At 37.6% G+C, this 17,955-nt stretch overlaps 1 protein-coding gene across 9 annotated transcripts in view; it reads right to left on the bottom strand.

Moving 5' to 3' along the window:
* Positions 1 to 16,044, bottom strand: part of LOC18438588 (RAF-like serine/threonine-protein kinase PRAF) — a 29,250-nt gene extending 13,206 nt beyond the window's left edge. The window contains exons 1-8 of one of the 9 annotated variants that reach the window (XM_020670058.2): positions 15,742 to 16,044; positions 15,574 to 15,659; positions 11,460 to 15,189; positions 11,154 to 11,350; positions 10,991 to 11,062; positions 10,757 to 10,909; positions 10,489 to 10,652; positions 10,222 to 10,369 (exon numbers count right to left, since the gene is read on the bottom strand). In XM_020670058.2, coding sequence (XP_020525717.2) covers positions 10,222 to 10,369; positions 10,489 to 10,652; positions 10,757 to 10,909; positions 10,991 to 11,062; positions 11,154 to 11,350; positions 11,460 to 15,171 — 4,446 coding nt within the window. In that variant the 5' untranslated portion in view covers positions 15,172 to 15,189; positions 15,574 to 15,659; positions 15,742 to 16,044. The other 8 variants (XM_088853613.1, XM_088853615.1, XM_088853616.1 and 5 more) reach the window with 8 other exon arrangements.
* Between the last annotated feature and the right edge of the window lie 1,911 nt (positions 16,045 to 17,955).

Genomic DNA, 17,955 nt, shown 5'->3' with positions numbered 1-17,955 from the left:
GATAATGATGAGCATTTATTGTGTTGCCGTACCACCCAAAATAGTAATCCTTAATGAACTATTGATAATAACCCATAACCCATAGTTACTAATAACGAACTTGATAATATCGCATAGTTAATAATAACCAACTCGAGGGTGACGTGTTGCTGTACCACCGAGTTTGCTGATGGCCACCAGGTCCACCTAAAATTGTAGCCCCTACAGTGAGCGGCGAATCAATGATAATAATCCATAAAGCTTGGGTTTTATATGCTCAATGTCAACCCAATAAGCTTCTAAAGTTGGGAAAATATTGAGCATTTAATGAGTTAAATGCTCATGATGACTTGTTTCTATGCCATCAAAGTTTTTGATGGCATCAATAGTCCCTGCGTTGAGAGTGACGACGGACTATTAATAGTAATCCATTAACCATACTGAAGCTTGCCATTTTTAGGCTTCAACCTTTAAAGTTAAGAGAATGAGGAGAAACGGTTGTGAAAATGAGGAGGCATTATAAGTTCATAGTGACGTGGAGCTTTAGTACCATCACTGTATGTAAGAATGTACTTCACGTGCTCATTTCCCTACTCTAGTACTTTAGTTCACAGAATTCCATTACAGGTGTCTCTCTCTCCCGCGCTATGGTTCTTTTTGTTTTTATAAAATGGGAAGTTCGACAGTATCTCTATCCCATTCTAGTCTCTATTTAATATTGGAATGTTAAGGTTAACCATGATGGGCCCTATGAGTCCTTTATAAATTCACGTAGACATTTTAAATAAACATTATATATAATATTTATATAAAATTTATATATTATATTAAATATTATATAACATATATATTTATTATATTAATTTTATATTTTATAACATTTATAGTATTGTATTATATAATAATATAATATATAAATATCTTATAAATAATATACTTATTATTTATAAATATCTTATATATAATATACTTATTATTTATAAATATATATTTATAAATAATAATTATATTATTATATAAAGGTAGTCCGCTAGCTCCCTTACCGACCTAAAGTAGATGATGGTAAATATGACACACTAATTACAATCTACTAGTATCTGTCCCATACACCAGGGTGACATCGCATCAAAGAGAAGGTACTGTGGACTGTGGGGTGGACCATACAGCATGACGACGTCCTAAACCAAGTATAGGTCATGTGCCTTGGACACCCTTGGATAGAGTGGGGTCAGTACTCCATAGTCCATACCTTAGATGCCAATGGGAACTACTTATCGGCAATAAAATAACAATACTGGATTCTTCTCATTAAGGTATGCAGTCAAGGTGCTCTACACTGTGGTAAGGGACCATGCAATGTAAAGGTAGTCCGCGAGCTCCCTTACAATGGGAACTACTTACTTGCAATAAAATATATAAATGGGAACTACTTATCTGCAATAAAATATATAAATGTCTTATATTAATATAGAATATAATAATACTTTATATTATATTAATATATATTAATATACAATGTCTTATATTATACTATATATTATATGTAACACATATTTAATATATAACATATAATATTTATAATATTATATTATTTTGTATTATATGAAAAAAGTTTATATAAGGTTGCAACCTTAAACTGTAGAATTACATATGCACCTCAAAAATCCATCGGAAAAGGTTGTTTTAATGTTGAAAAACCCTCCAATCGATCATCTCGACATCAAGTTGCATGAATATGAAAAAAAAAAAAAAAAAACATTTAAGTCTCAGAAATAGTGCATCTCGCAACACATTATCTAGCCGTTCAATTTTCAAGATTTTCATATGTTCATAGATCTACTTGATTTTAACCATTTTTAAAGTTTCAAATTTTATAATTAAAGATGAAAATAGATTTTAAGATAATCCAAAAAAAAAATTACGCAAAAATTTCATGTTATGATAAAATTTGGCGGTGCACCTTAATTGGATTGTTTAAGGTTGCAACCTTAGAGAAACCACATCCTTATATAAATGTCTTATATTATATCCAGGTCCAAAACTTAGACTGGAAAGCTATTCGAGTCTATACTCTATAGTCTATACCCATAAAATCGGCTTATACTGTCTAATGTGCCTCTGATACGAGTATAAATATCATATATTATATTATGTACTATATTTGATAATATTTATTATATTATATATTAAATATTAATATATATATTATAACATAATTAATATATACATTATAAAAGATATAGGGAAAATTTCGTACAGACCCCTAATTCCCCATTTTATTTCACTGTAGACCCTCTTATTTTTCTTTCAAGCGGCATTAAAAATCCCTCAAGTATTTCGTCATACCCCCTCATCTCTTCTCTCCCATGTTAATTCACTTTTTGCCACAAAAACTAGCCCCAACAAATTGTTTTATTCTATCTCAATACAAAAGCTTTTTTTAATTGGAAATAAAGGTGTTGGAAATAAATGAGATGGAATAAAACAATTTGTTGGAGCTAGTTTTTGTGGCCAAAAGTGAATAAACATGGGAGAGAAGAGATGAGGGGGTATAATGAAATACTTGAGAGTTTTTTCATGTTACTTGAAAAAAAAATAGAAGGAGGGTCTACCGTGAAATCAGATGGGGAATCAAGGGTCAGTACGAAATTTTCCCAAAAATATATAATATTATATATTAACTTATCGATTCGGGTCTGAGTCCGGATTCGACCCGATCAAACCCATCCACGACCTGATCGGTCTATATATACCATGATTGTAGCATTTAATGCCGCCGTCATCGAAATCTATTGAAAATCTAACCTCACTCACCCCCCCCCCCCCCCCCCCCTCTCTCATGCCTTGATAAACCCCATAAACCCCCCCACCCCCCTCCATCATTTCCCACCAAGTCACTTCCATTCCCCAAGCTTCCTCACTCTATCTTCTTCATCACACCACATCTTCTTCTTCTCTCTCTCAAGACCAGACCACCACCGCGATTCCTTCACTTTCTCTCTCTCAAGACCAACCACCACCGCGATTTCCTTCTCTTTCTCTTTCTCAAGAGCAGACCACCACCGCGATTTCCTTCTCTTTTTCTCTCAAGACCAGACCACCACCGCCACTTCCCCTCTCTCTCTCTCAACACCAGAGCACGATCGCCACTTCCTCTCTCTCTCTTTCAAGACCAGACCATGACCGCCACTTCTTCTCTCCCTCTCTCAAGACCAGACCACCACTGCCACTTCCTCTCTCTCAAGACCAAACCACCACCGCCACTTCCTCTCTTTCTCTCTCTCAAGACCAAACCACCACCGCCATTTCCTTCCTCTCTTTCTCTCTCTCAAGACCAAACCACCACCGCCACTTCCTCTCTTTCCCTCTCTCAAGACCAGACCATCACTTTCTCTCTCTCTCAAGACCAAACCACCACCGCCACTTCCTCTCTTTCTCTCTCTGCACCAGTCACCAACCTCTACCCCTTGCCTCTTGCTGTCCTTTTTCGCACCAGCACTATTTACCGAGAATCACCGTATGTTTCGCACCATCACCATTTTTCGAGAATCACCATAGAGTAGAGGGTCGGCCTCTTCCTTCCCTATTTTGCACCATCATCATTTTCCGAGAATCACCGTCCTTTTCGCACCATCACCATTTTACGAGAATCTCCGTAGAATAGAGGGCATGCCTCTTTCTGCCCTTTTTCGTGCCATCACCATTTTTGGGGTATCACCGAAGAGTAGAAGGCGGAAGCAACAGCTGCAACACATCTTTAACATATGCTTTGTATCTCTCACAGATTGTATCAATTTTGGTTTAGTATACTTACGTTGACTCTCGCCCTCCCTCGCTCTCTCTTTAGAAATTTCTCTAATCTAAATGCCCTTTATTTCAAAGAAGTGCGTCTCCTTTTATATATTTGATTTCTCCTTTTATATATTTGATTTCTCCTCTGATCTAATCTGCTTTTAAATTCCAAACTATGTGCTTTTAAATTTGCTTGTACGTGGTCTTAAAACCCATCCTTTTTTCGTGATTATTTGAATTCCATGGTTTGTCCTACCTTCGAATGAAGGGCTCTGATATTGCCGATGGGAATTCCCATCGCACAATCTCGGCCATCCATCCTCGAGGAAGAAAAGCGAAAAGTGTAGCGGGCCCTCCAGCACTTGCTAGCTTCTTGTGCAGGGTGGCCTTGTAGCAAAAGCCTTTATCTTCTTTTGTGCCAACGGGCCCTCCAGCACTTGCTAGCTTCTTGTGCAGGTCACCTTGTAGCAAAAGCTTGTTATCTTCGTTTGTGCCAACGGGCCATCCAGCACTTACTAGCTTCTTGTGCAGGTGGCCTTGTAGCAAAAGCCTTTTGTCTTCTTTTGTGCCAACGGGCCCTCCAGCACTTGCTAGCTTCTTGCGCAGGTGGCCTGTGGTATGGTTTTCTTTTAAAAAAAAATTGTGATCTTGGAAAACAATATCAAGTTTATTTTGTTTTTAGAGTGAGAGAGATACCTTAATGGCTCTGGGGAAAGGCTTATTGTTTTTTGTAAAAAAACAAAAAACAAGTTTTTGATATGGGTAAACAATATCATGTGTATTGTTTTTTTTTAGAGAGTAATCCCTAATGGCTCTATGGTAAGGTTTTGTTAAAAAAAAAAAATGTGATAGGGGTAAACAATATCATGCGTGTTTTGTTTTTTAGAGTGGGAAAAATCCTTATTGGCTCTGTGGTATGGTTTAGTTTTTTTGTAAAAAAAAATTGTGATATGAGTGTTATACGTCATTTTTTACGTACTTACATCTCAGGTGCAAATAAAGAGAGAGCCAGTGACGACCTGGTCCTACTGGTACCCAAGACACCGCCAGACCAAGGGAATACTCAAAAATAAGACTAAAACTAAACAACCTTGGAAAAGAGTGCTATCATGCCGAAAAGAGAGCTTATAACTATAGCCCTATGCCAGGGGCTTCCAAACAATAACAGACCACTGCCATTGCATCCAGAACAACGAAAAACCCCCTGGGACCAAATTTGGGCTCAATCAGACCTTCCAAGAATACTCTGGGCCTAAATTACCACAAACGGGTAGGTTTTACACTATTCCGATGTGACCTCACCGAACCAGTCCCCAATCATGGAGGCTGCGTTCGTCATATCTCGGGATTATTTGCAAACGCCCACACGTCGCTCGTTTGGAGTCGGAACAAACTCAAATTTAGATTTTTTAGAATTTCTTTATATTTATTGACCGCATTTCCGCGATGCACCCACATCCGGACTGCATTGAGCCACATCGCTGCATCAGCCCCCCTAACACTTTTGGCCGCATCCCGCATTTTAAACACTGGTTATGCACAAAGGACTTCTTAGAGATCGTGATCATGGGATAAAATCTTAACCTAAACAACTATGTGGCCACCGACTAACACCAATTAATAGAGCAAGTAACTCAATATGTTTGATTGAAGAAAGAAAAAAACCTCAAATACTAAGACTCAGCAAGAAAGCTACTCATGACCTGTGCATGTCTCTAAGGTGCCGCAATACACCTTTTCTGGGGAAGAAACTAAGGATGCCACAATATCCCACCAAGGAATGCTTGTCTACATGTCTATGATTAGCAATACCTTAGTCGACTTCATAAACTCTTGCAACGTGGCCCTTTTATAGACACAAGTCACATAGGCTTGGGAATTAAAAAAATCAACCCTATGCTTTTATGTGGTTCCCTTGAGTTTCATAGGCAAAACATAACTGTCCCATCATCATCATCATCATCATAACTTTTTCCCAACTAATTGGGGTGGACTACATGAATCTTAGTCTACCATTCTGCTCTATCAACGGCCATAACCTCAGTGAGGTAAAACATGACTGTCTAATCATTCACATTCATGTTTGGGTTTATCAATTTCCATTGCTGAAATCTTTTGTAACTCTCAACAAGATCATTCAGACCCTACCAAAATAACTTGGTCAGTCAAAACCAACAGCAAAGAACATTTCACATTTAGCTTAAAATGGCGATTCATAAGTTAGGTATTCAAGTTGGTGCGACAGTTAATCCCAAGTAGTGACGTCAGAGGCCACTTTTTATATTAACAATAACAAGGCAAGCAACAAGCCAAGTTTACGCAAGGAATTATTGCCACAAAGAAAATTTAATTTTTCCTTAGAGGATTCGACAGAAGATGCCCAAAAAATGGCTGACAAGTTAGAACAAAGAGAGAGAGCATATCATTTAAATCAGGAACTTAAAGGAAGGGATGACCACGTTCCTAGTGTAGTAGCAGCCTATGTATGAATTGAAGCATAAACTGTAACCTAGAAGTCATGGATAGCAAACGGTAAAATGTCATGCCCCCTCAACCAGGTAAGACCAAGGCACTTGCACAAAGCTGCTGTAACAAGGGCTTGACAATTTTTTTATTCACTTTTGCAAAAGAAAGTGTGGAGGACGGGGACAAGTTGGGATTGGATCGTTGTAAGTCAAAAGTTGTGGTGCAACTGCAAACAACGTTTGGAAAAACCAAAAGAGATGTTTTGGACATTAACAAAAATAATCTACTATGCACGAACCTTAAAAATCTAAGACTATACAATCTCATGTTTTAGATTGATTTCTCACTAGACAACAGTTGGGCTTCACATCAGATGTAGTGATTGTATTGCAAAGGAGGAGATAACAATTTACAATTTTGAAACCAACATATCTGTATTTTTACTTCTTCTATTTTTTTGATAATGTTAACTGTATTTTTCTTCTTCTTTTCTCTTAAAAAAGAAAAAAGTGGCATGTCTCAAGGGAATTAGAAATATTCAAGTTGAATCAACACCTTTGTTTAGGGTAAGGAAAAGTAGTTCCTTGTAAACTTCGACATGGGAATGACAAATGCAATGATAAATTTCAAAATGAGTGTGAAGAAAAGAAACAAAATCTAATAATTAGAAATAGACCCTTATGGAAACCAATAGACCAATGAAGAAATCTTAGTTCCACAGCAAAATGCCTTTATCAATGGTTTAGAGTTGATTGATAAATAGCTGTTCCATTCATAAGTTGTTCAATTCATAACAACAATGTCAAAAACTAATTATGAGGTCGAACGTTGAATGCTCATTGAAAAACGACATATACTTCTGTCCCCATGCACCACATATGGCATACATTTCATTCAGGAAGATCAAGCTGACAAGGAAAAAACAAATTCTTCGAAGGCGACCAACACTATAGGTTAAGCAAGGAAAATTACTGATTAGTGATCACACAATTACCCAGGCACTATGAGATGCTTAGTAAGGGGCCTGGCCTTGTATATCCAACAAGACGTTGAGAGGGCAAAGGAACTAACACTGATAAGAAAATTTTGGCAAGTTTATTCTGGATGGCCAATGAGCATATAGCAAATATTAGAAGGCCAATGTTTGTCCCTTACATCACAGATTGTGGGAAACACTTACGAGGAACTAATTTCCAATTTGCAATACTAGCCACTTTAGGAAGTTCCAATAAATAAAGTTTCACGAAATGCATAACCTATTGCGTATTAGACAGTCCTTTACCATGGAAGTATTACAGACCTGAACTACATCCCAGTCTATCAGTTCATGAATTAGTTGGGAAATTAATACAAAAACATCTTTGAAACAGGATGATCTTAATACCCTGCATAATGCAAAAGCAAGTTCGCCAACTCCACAACAGCAATGCTCCAACTATAGTTGTTGGAAACTTCTTCATAAAAAAAAATAGGTGTTGACATTCATGTGATTCTGAACCGTTTCAGGAGCCAAAATTAGAATCATGGGTGGCCAGATGATGCTGATAGTCAGAATTGCTGTCCGCACAATGCATATCACATGAAGCAGGATTTCTATCATTTTGGAATCACGCTCCAATCCAATAGGAATCAAGATTCCTACATTGTTGGAATCGCAGTCCCATCATCTAGGAATTGAGATTCCTAACTTACGGAATCACACACCAAACCACTTGGAACCAGACTAGAAATTATTAAGAAACGAGTTCCAAAAGGCAAAAGATTTAAGGTTTTAGATTATCCATAAGCAAGATTTCCTTAGTACTTGACTCCACATATTAAGTCTGCTTACCTTGGACTCCTCTATTATTGGAATCAATGTCGTTGACAGCCCTCCGCTAACATCGACGTCGATGTATGGAGTGCCCTTTAATACAATTCTCCACAAATATTGGAAACAAAGTACTTTTCTAGAGTTTTTAAAGTGAACAAAGGAAATAAAGTTAAAATTACTAGAATCCAATTGGACACTACAGTAGCAGTGTGTTGAATCAAAAGCAGACAGTAAGCGTCTTTATTATGGTTCGTTACATTCTATCTCCGCTTATGAAAGGTCAAAATGATACGATAGGTATCGCGATGCGAAGGTCTTTACTTGGAGAAATAGAAGGAACATGTATCACATGTGCAAAATCTAAGAGGGTACCACATGAATATTCTACAATAGTATGTATTGAGGAATTAGTACATGAAATTTTAATGAATTTGAGAGAAATTATATTTATAAGCGAACTGTACGGAACTCGTGATGCATTGATTGGGATTAGAAAATGGGATTTTGTTGGATGAATCTTGAACGAGACTCGGCCCACATCAACGAAACAATCTATGTGGCCCGATCGCAATCATTTCTTGTTTCGAGTAAACAGTTATCGGTTAATTGACAATTCCAATTCAAATCGAATAATTCAGTATATTTTACATTCATAGGAGTACATCTATGTTTCTAGCTACAGTTTCTGGCACTCCGCCCATTTCATGAACTATTCGACCTGGTATAATTACAAAAACCCAATAGTTAGGAGATCCCTTTCCCGAAACCATACGTGGTTCTGCGGGTCTTACTGTAACGGGTCTGTCGGGGAATACGCGTACCCATATTTTTCCACACGACGAGTGTATCATGTCATTGCTCGTCTACCCGCTTCTATTTGTGTAGATGTGATCCAAGCAGGTTCAAGTGCCGTAATAGTGTATCTACCAAAACAAATATGATTGCCCTAAGAAGATACTCCCTTCATTCTTCCTCTATGTTGTTTACGGAATCTGGTTCTTTTTAGTTGCTTTAATCCCATCTCTACTGCAGAACTGGGTATGAGAGTTTTTTCTCATGCACCACCTCACGAATTAAATGATCCAATCTATAGATACTGTACTTTTAAAAAATATGCACTTGTTATAAATTTTTGAAATTCTTGCTTCCTAAAAATTGGAAGCAAGGTCTCATATTGGTTGAATCACGGTCTTGTGCACCTATGAAACACAAAATATGTGAGGTGGAATCTAGATTCCAAAGGCATCGGAACGAGATTCAAAAAATGTGGAATTGTTATTCCTATCTTCCAGGAAGTAAGATCTATGGCAATTCCTTCACGGGAACATGAAATCATGACCAGAATCGCTACCTAGGGAAGACAATTCAGGTAACTGTAGCTCCAACACTGTTTTTTAGTTTATCTCCAGGCACATGTATCGTATACTGGAATCCAGGAAAGTCCATGGAAGAAGACCATTACAATAGCAAGAATAACACCTTGAATTTCTATAGATTGTAGTAGCAAAGGAGTTCATAGAATCCAATTGAGAGAAGAAATTAGTATTCTAAGTCGACTCATCTGCACATAGTATCTTGCCTTTCAAAGAATTAGGTCAAGAGACACAGGTTCATTGGTAAATCTAAGCTACCCAAGGTTGTCATTAAAGTTAGGTAATGAACTTAAACTATGCAAGGATTGTGTACTTGACCTGTCGGTGTTTCCAGACAGTCATTATCAGTGCACAGGGTTCCTTTTATATGTAGTTTCAGTACATAAGCTACATTAGGCTCGTGTGACTCATAATTACAAAAACCACACAATTATTGAGGATTTCAACTAGCAATCGCAAACTTGTGTGCACACACATGAATGCAAGTGTATGATATCCTCTCTGCACATCAAGATATGTCAATCAAACTCCTGCATAATTTATCATCTTGTGCTAGTGTTCATTACCATAATAGGATGTTAACGACTTCAACAAATTTTGAAGGGATCATTATCAAGCACAAAGAGTGCTAGCTTCAGAACTACCAAAACAAGCAAAAGGTCTGGTAGCTTCAAATAAACCCATGACAGTAATCTCCAGCCCAAAAGAATGCATCAGTTTCATCTCATTTGGTTGCGAAAACATACAACAGTCAAAAGGTAATGCAACTTCAAAGAAATCTAAACTTTGGCAGTGTACCTTGCATACAGGACGGTAAGGGTCCCTAAGATTGACAAGTAGGTTATCACTTTTTAAATCAAAGTGGACAATGTTCTTTCCATGCAAGTATTCCATCCCAAAAGCAACATCCATTGCAATCAGCAGACGTTTACGCCGATCAAGTGTCCTGTAAGTAACAAACGACAGCATCTCATCTCTGTTTATAAGATTAACATTGTTTAAACCTACAGTAAATCGAATGGAACACAACAACATTATAAACAGGAGACCAATGTGGTGCCATACTTATCACTTTTCTGTAGAGCTTGTCTCAGTGAACCATTGGCCATGTATTCAGTCACTGTTGCCACTGTACCTCCAGGGCCATCAAGAACGACACCATAGAATGCGACAACATTTGGATGATGCAAATTGGCTAGCTTACAAGCCTCGTTCCAGAAATCTTCCCTCTGTACATACATATGCTAATATGTTGCTCAGGGAATATGAACAAGACAAAATATCAACAATGCGAATTACATCGTAACAACAACTTTTATGTGAACATACGAACCAGCCGTTCCTGCTCCGATGGCTTGCCTGCAAAACACCGGTCATTGATTCGTTTTATTGCCACATCTGAGCCCCTCCACTTTCCATGATACACTGTCCCAAAGGTGCCAGAACCTAGCTCCCTTAGTTCTTCAAGGTCACTGTTCTTAATGATCTGCCCAAAATATAAGATGCATAAAGTCAACATATAAGTGTGTCTAAACAAAGGAGAAGTAACCAAGTTTCCAAGTACAACCTGCAAGTTGTCAATACCATCACTCAATGCTAAACCAGGATTAGGTTTCTCCAAGATTTTAACATTGATGTCCTAAAACACAAGAAAGCAGGACATGTTAATTGCATGAACGATAGCAGTAAAAATTGTAGAAATATTTTATCAAATTTAAATAATAAAATACCTCAATCTGTAGATGACTTGATGCTTGTGCTTTCAGTTCTTGAATTCCTTCTTGGATAATATCAAGAACAGATCCATTCATACCAGTCACAGAGGCAGAAGGTACAGATGAAGTCGATGAGCAGAGAACAGATGCCGTGACATCCTCAGTGACTGCTTGTAACTCTTGCTTAATGTATTCATCGCAAGAGCTTTTCACTGTAAAAAGAAGAATGTTACTAGAAAAAGGAAATTCTAAAAAATAAAAATTGGGGACTTACAGAAACGAGAAATTTTAATTTACTGCATGCATTTGAGGTACACTCACCATGGCTTTGTTGCATTGGCTCCAGGACCAGTTTGTTTTGAAAACTGGTTTCAACTTGCGCATCTGATGAGTCTTTCAAGCCTCCATCCAATCCCAATGTCAAGCCCAAATTGCCCAAATTGCCCCTAGAAACCATGTGGTCTTCAATGGGCAATCCCATCATAAAAGAGATATCTTTGTTCTCCACATTGCACACCCCAAGTTGAGGCACAGGTACACCATGTAACAAGTCCCAACGATCTAAACCAGATGGACCGAAGGGCAAGTTTGAGGCAGCTGTTATATCTCTTTTTTTCCCATTACCAAGGCCAGGATCCAATATTACAGTTTCTGAGTTACAATTCATAGGAACAGTGACATTGTTGATGGCACCCCTTGTAAAGGCTTGTGGACCTTCGACTCTCCATTCTTGACTTGGGTTTTCCTTTGTAGTGTTCACGCATGAAGAATCACCACAAGGTACTGTGGCCTTGTTGTTCAACATCTCATGAGAAACTGAAGGATTTCCAATTAAGGGAAGTGCTGCAGAAGGATCTGCAGACTGAGCATTATTTATCGATGGTTGACCTGGATTGACATACCCCGCACTCATAACAATCCCTGGCTCACTGAAGGGATCAGTCACTCGAATAGAATCCAAAGTAACCTGTGGCTGCACATTCAGCCTTTCTTCTCTGACAGCATTCACGTTAGCCACTACCGAGGTTTCACTTGTTTGCGTCCTGCCGCTTAGCTGATTTTCTCTCACACAATGATCTAAGTTCATCCAAATTGGTAGTTTGCTCTGATCGATCCCTGAAGACAACCCCGATGAATTCACAGGAAAAGCACTTAACCTCCCATCGAGTGTTTTATAATTGTCAGGTGACAATGAATTCAGACAAACATCTTTCGTTGCAAAATCATGTGAAGAGTCCAGATCGCAGGGTTCTGCACTAGGGAAAAGCAAGCTATTTTCTAGAGGTATGTCTATACCAATCGTCCTATCCCTTGCCACCTCTTGCTTAACCTGGCTATGGGGCATTACAAATGCATCTTCTTGATGGAAGAATGAGTGGTTGCTTGAGAATGGATCATACAGAGGTTTCACATCATCTGCTCCATACTTGTTCACTGCATTGTCAACATGAGTAAAGTCCAAAGGTTCAGTTTTTTGAAGTTCCTCAGTAGATTTGTCAACATGAGTAAAGCCGAAAGGTTTAGTTTTTGGAAGTTCCTCAGTAGATTTAACTGGTATGTTCTGAGTAAACAACAACTTGGTGTGATCAGGTTTTTCTGTTTGCTGCTGAGGAACTTGATCATAATCAAGATGCTGCTCGGGAACATGAGGAATTCGTGGAGGTCTCAGTGAAGATGCAGCAGTTTCATGTCCATTCTGCCCATTCAGTTTCGCATGACTTCCTCCGTTTCCCTGAAACCTAGCCACTGCCCCACGTCCCATACCTAACCAATGCTCAACTGGGGGAGCCGCAGAACCCTCCCCCAATGCTCCAGCAACTCTCGGTGAAGCCATGAGTCTTAGACTTCCATCAGAATGATGACTTTGAAGAGCTGAATTTGTCTCTGGAACAGGATTCACACGCTCTTGAATCAATGTATCAGAATGGGCATGAGGCAGTGCCTTTTGGCACATAAAACAGTCCTCAAGAATAGACACCTTATCGCCAGAATTTCCCATTTGCTGGGCTACCCATTCTTCAGAGAAAACTACACATTCAGGTGCCGATGGCTGGCAAATGAGCCTCTCCATGGTGGACTGACCTTGAACCTGAACAGGAGGCGAATGGGTAATTTGGGGAACTTGGAATGCCTTATGACTCTGGTCACCGTTAAGTTGAAATCTTGCTCCTGCACTGCTCTCTTCCATGTAATGCTCAATGGGTATATGGGGTGTTGGTACGAACAGTTGACCTCCAATTTTGCCATTAACTCTTGGCGAAGAAGGACCAGCACACAAATTCTGTGAAGGAGGACATACACCTATAGGATATCCCAAAGAACCTGCCAGTGCAAATGGATAGGAGACACCAGCAACACCAATAACTGAAGCCACATGCACTACTGATTGTTGTGCACTGAGAGAAGAACTCTGAGAAGCATTCATTGATTCAGGAGAGATTCTTATGTCCGAGTTATTGTAAGGACTGTAGCTGCTCAAGTTATAGGCACTTGGATGAGCACCCACATAACCATGCACATATGTGGGAGGTGGACGAACATCTACTAAAGAAGCATGTGCTTCGATTTGTGGCATCTGCTGCCCTTCTGGCCTGCAATCGACTAGTGTTGAAGAAATATTGGGCCTCTCAGAAGGACTTGTCGACAACCCATAAACAGGTAGATTTAGCATAGCAGAGAGATTGTCTACTTTAGCATGTAAATGGTCCTCTTCTGGCCTAACTGCTGGATCCACAGAATGGGTTTGCCCAAGTCGAAGCATAGAACACATGGGCATAGGTTCAGAAGGACCACTGGTATTAACAGAAGCGGCACTTGAAGATGCAGCATCTTCCCCAAAAATCAACTGATTAGGAAACCTATAGGCCAACCTCGTATCACCATTAGCCAACCTTGGATCACCATTAGCAAACCTTGGAGCATCATTAGCCGATCTTGGAGCATCGTTAACCACACTTGGAGCATCATTAGCCAACCTCAGAGCATCATTAGCCAATCTTGGAGCATCATTAACTGGAATCTTGCTAGATAGTAGATTGCTGCCTGCATCACCTTGACTAGGAACAAAATTATCAGAAGCATCACCATTAAACTGACAATCAGAACTTTGAGTTGAAGTAGCACTTGTTGTGCTCTCTTTTATCCTATTGGTGCTCTCAGGGATCCCATTCAGTGCCTCAACATATCGTTGCCCTGCTTCCTGATGATCTGCATACTGAACAACATCAGAGGATTCAGGCTCTGAGGCTGGAAACAAGAAGACACGAAACTTCGGCGATCCCTTTCGGGAGTTTTCCAAGAGCTTGTCATACTCTTCCATCATATTATCCAAATCTTCATCGCAGGAAACTGAAATCAGAGCATCAAGATCCTCCTGAGGGAGCTGATACTTAATGACAACAGGTTGCCCATATGCATCTACCAGCTTCTGAAAAAGCTCTTGAAACCCAATACCCTTCCTCAGACTGATGATCCTTGTCTGACCCCCTACATATCTCAGCACCCCATCACTTGGCCTAGGAAGGATTTTGCCCCCAAAACTACACAAAAACTTCACTTTTTTGGTGGAAAAATCATCAGTAGCTTCAGGACAATGAGAATCCTGAGAGGTTGAGGGCACCGAGGTTTGTCGTTGGTGCTGATGGACATTATTAGATTGACTATCAGAAGCATTACTCTTAAGTGTAAAGGACCTCCCCTGCGCCATATCGTAAGGGAACCTATCAGTTAATGGTTCATTACCATTGCCTGCAAAAGCGTTAAAACTACCAAGTATCTCAATGGCTGAAGAAGAAATAGGGAGCAGCCCAGATAACCCTGTTACCATAGACTCAGTATAGGTCATGGGATAGTGGCCCTCAAACCCTCGTTGTTGTCTCTCTTGGTAAAGTGCAATCCTAGACCTAGGGCTACCACTAATGTCCTGAGCTACTGCAGGTTGCAAGATACTGGAGGAGCCATTACCATCTGCAACCTTTAGACCAAAGCTCAAAGGTCTCAAATCTTTGGGAATGGAGTTTTGATCTGCTGCCATTACACAGAAGCCCAAATCCTGCAAATACCGTAAGCCTCAAATTTTAGGGCTTTAGCAAATCATCCCCACCCCCATCCCCAAACGAATATGACACAACACAGATCATTATTATAATTTAGATTAGGGTTTCCTGCAAAAAACTCAAACCTCTAATCCTCAAATGATTAACACACACATGCAGCATCATTTTTTCTCACAAGCACCATATAATAAATCAAATAACAGAAACGCATTAAAAACGAAGACTCAGAGGAACAAAACACAGCAAGAGAGAGAAGTGGAAAGAATCCAATACGAAGTAATCTCTCAGAAAACTGAAGAACACAATGCAGCCCTAATACTAGACATAGAAAAGATTAAGCAATCAAAATTAAGCAGACTCTTCGCAGTGAAAAATCGTACCAGAGTGACAAAGCAGTAAATCAATGTCTGAATCAGGAGATAGGGAGAACGAAAGAAAATATCGCACACTGTCCAGTCGATCGAGACTGCAAAAACATTTTTTTAGAAAGAGAGAGTTCAAAGTTATTAGAGAGAGGAAGGATAAAAGTGATATAGAGAGAGAGGTACCGGGTCGGAAGAGGTTGAAAGCTCCTGTACTTTTCTTTCGCTCTCTACGTTACGTAATTTGCTACAGAAGCGAGGACCATCTGAAGACTCCTTTCGCTATCTGTGAGATTCTAGAGACAAAAAAAAATGGCGTTTGATATTTATACGGGATTTGTATAATTGTGATTTGTGAAGGTCCGTCCAGGCGAAATATTTGGTTTAAAAAAGGAGCAACGAATCGAAGAGAGGAAGGATGAATTTTTTTGGAACTTCGCCACGTAGATTAAACTTGCAGATTTGATACAGCCAGCCTTACACTCGTGTAATTTTATTTTTTTTAAGCAACTTTGCTTATCATTATCTTCAGGAAAAGTGTTTGGTAAGTTGGCCGACCCGCACTATTTTTGTGCGGTCTACCTACAAAGAAAAAAAGGTATTTTCGATCTAAAATTTTAGAGTTCATTTTTTAAAAAAAATATATCAATATCATTTTTTGAATTCTTTTCTTCATACTCTATTTTAACTTTTAATGGATGTAACCTTTTTTTTTTTTTTTGACATCCATCTTAAAGATGGATATTAGTTAGACAAGGGACTGCATGGTAATAAGTGAGTAGGTTGACTCACCAAAACGGTGTCCTTGTCTCCAAAGGCTGCTTTTTTTAGTTTAATATAACAACTTGAACCACTGTTGAATTATACTTATAAGGACAAAAAGAATTTTATTTTTAGATAAATATTTTAAGATAAGATAAAAAAAGATAAAGGTTTATGTTAGGGTGCTCATATTATAGATTATTTTATAATTGTACTTAATAAATTTTTGATATTTATATATTTGTTTTGTAATACAATTTTTTATTAAGAATATTTTTTGTTATGGGTGTGACATTATCCACCTGGATGTATATCAACCACATAGAGCATTAAATCTAACTAGTATGCTATGTGAATCATATTACATATTTCCTAATGACCAAAAATATAATTACTAAAAATATATACTTTATATACAAAATAAGAGAATAATAATATCCAAAATTTGTTGAGTACAATTATAAAATGTTCTATAGTGTGAGCGCCCTAGCATAACTCAAAGATAAATCATCTTTTGCGGAATAGAAAAATATATTAGGATAAGATAAAAAAGTTTATATACTTTAAGGGGCCGTTTGGATCCATGGAAAAAGATTACTTGGAAAAATCTATTCTTTCTTAAATGTATTTCAAGAAAAGTCTTTTGAGTACCCTTACTAAAAATATACTTCATATAAAAAATAAAGGTATAATAACATCCAAAATTTGTTGAGTACAATTACAAAATGCTCTATAGTGTGAGCACCCTAGCATAACTCAAAGATAAATCTTATCTTTTTTTAGATAGAGAAATATGTTAGGATAAGATAAAAAAAAAATTATATACTTTAAAAGGCAGTTTGGATCCATGGAAACAGATTACTTGGAAAATTTTATTTTTTTTAAATGTATTTCAAGAAAAGTATTTCCTATCAAATAGATTTCGGCTGTTTGGATACTACATGGATGCATAACATTTCATTTTTCTTTTATTTTAAATTTTTGTTAAATATTTTTATTATATTATTCATTATTATATTATTTTTTATTAAATTTGATATAGTTTCACTCTCTAAATATTTGAGATAATTTCTCTCTAAATATTTTGAAGTAGTTTCTCTATCTAAAATTTTAAGATATTTTCTCTCCCTAAAACTTCAAATTTGAGATAGTTTCTCTCTCTAAAAATTTTGAGATAGTTTTTTTCTCTAAAAATTTTTCAGTACTTTCTCTCTCTAAAAGTTTTGAGATAGCTTCTCTCTCTAAAAATGTTTAGGTCATTTCTCTCTTTGATACTTAAAACTTGAGATAGTTTCTCTCTTTAAAAATTTTGATATAGTTTATCTTTATCTAAATCTCTCCCTAAAATTTAAAAATTGAAATACCTTCTATCTCTAAAAATTTTGAGATAGTTTCTCTCTTAAAAAAGTTTTTATGCATTTTCTCTCTCTAAGACTTAAAATTTGAGATAGCTTCTCTCTCTAAAGATTTTTAGATAGTTTCTTTTTCTAAAAAATTTCAGGTACTTTCTCACTTTAAAACATAAAATTTGATATAGTTTACCTCTCTAAAAATTTTGAGATAGTTTTTCTCTCAAAAAAAAATTCAAGTATTTTCTATTTTTAAAACTTAAAATTTAAAATAGTTTCGCTCTTTACA

The sequence above is a fragment of the Amborella trichopoda genome, chromosome 12, assembly GCF_054954075.1.
Source record: "Amborella trichopoda isolate Santa Cruz 75 chromosome 12, AtrichopodaSantaCruz75HAP2 v2.0, whole genome shotgun sequence".
Taxonomy (NCBI): Eukaryota; Viridiplantae; Streptophyta; class Magnoliopsida; order Amborellales; family Amborellaceae; genus Amborella; species Amborella trichopoda.
Note: the sequence above shows the minus strand (reverse complement) of the source record. Positions and strands in the feature narration are given on the sequence as shown.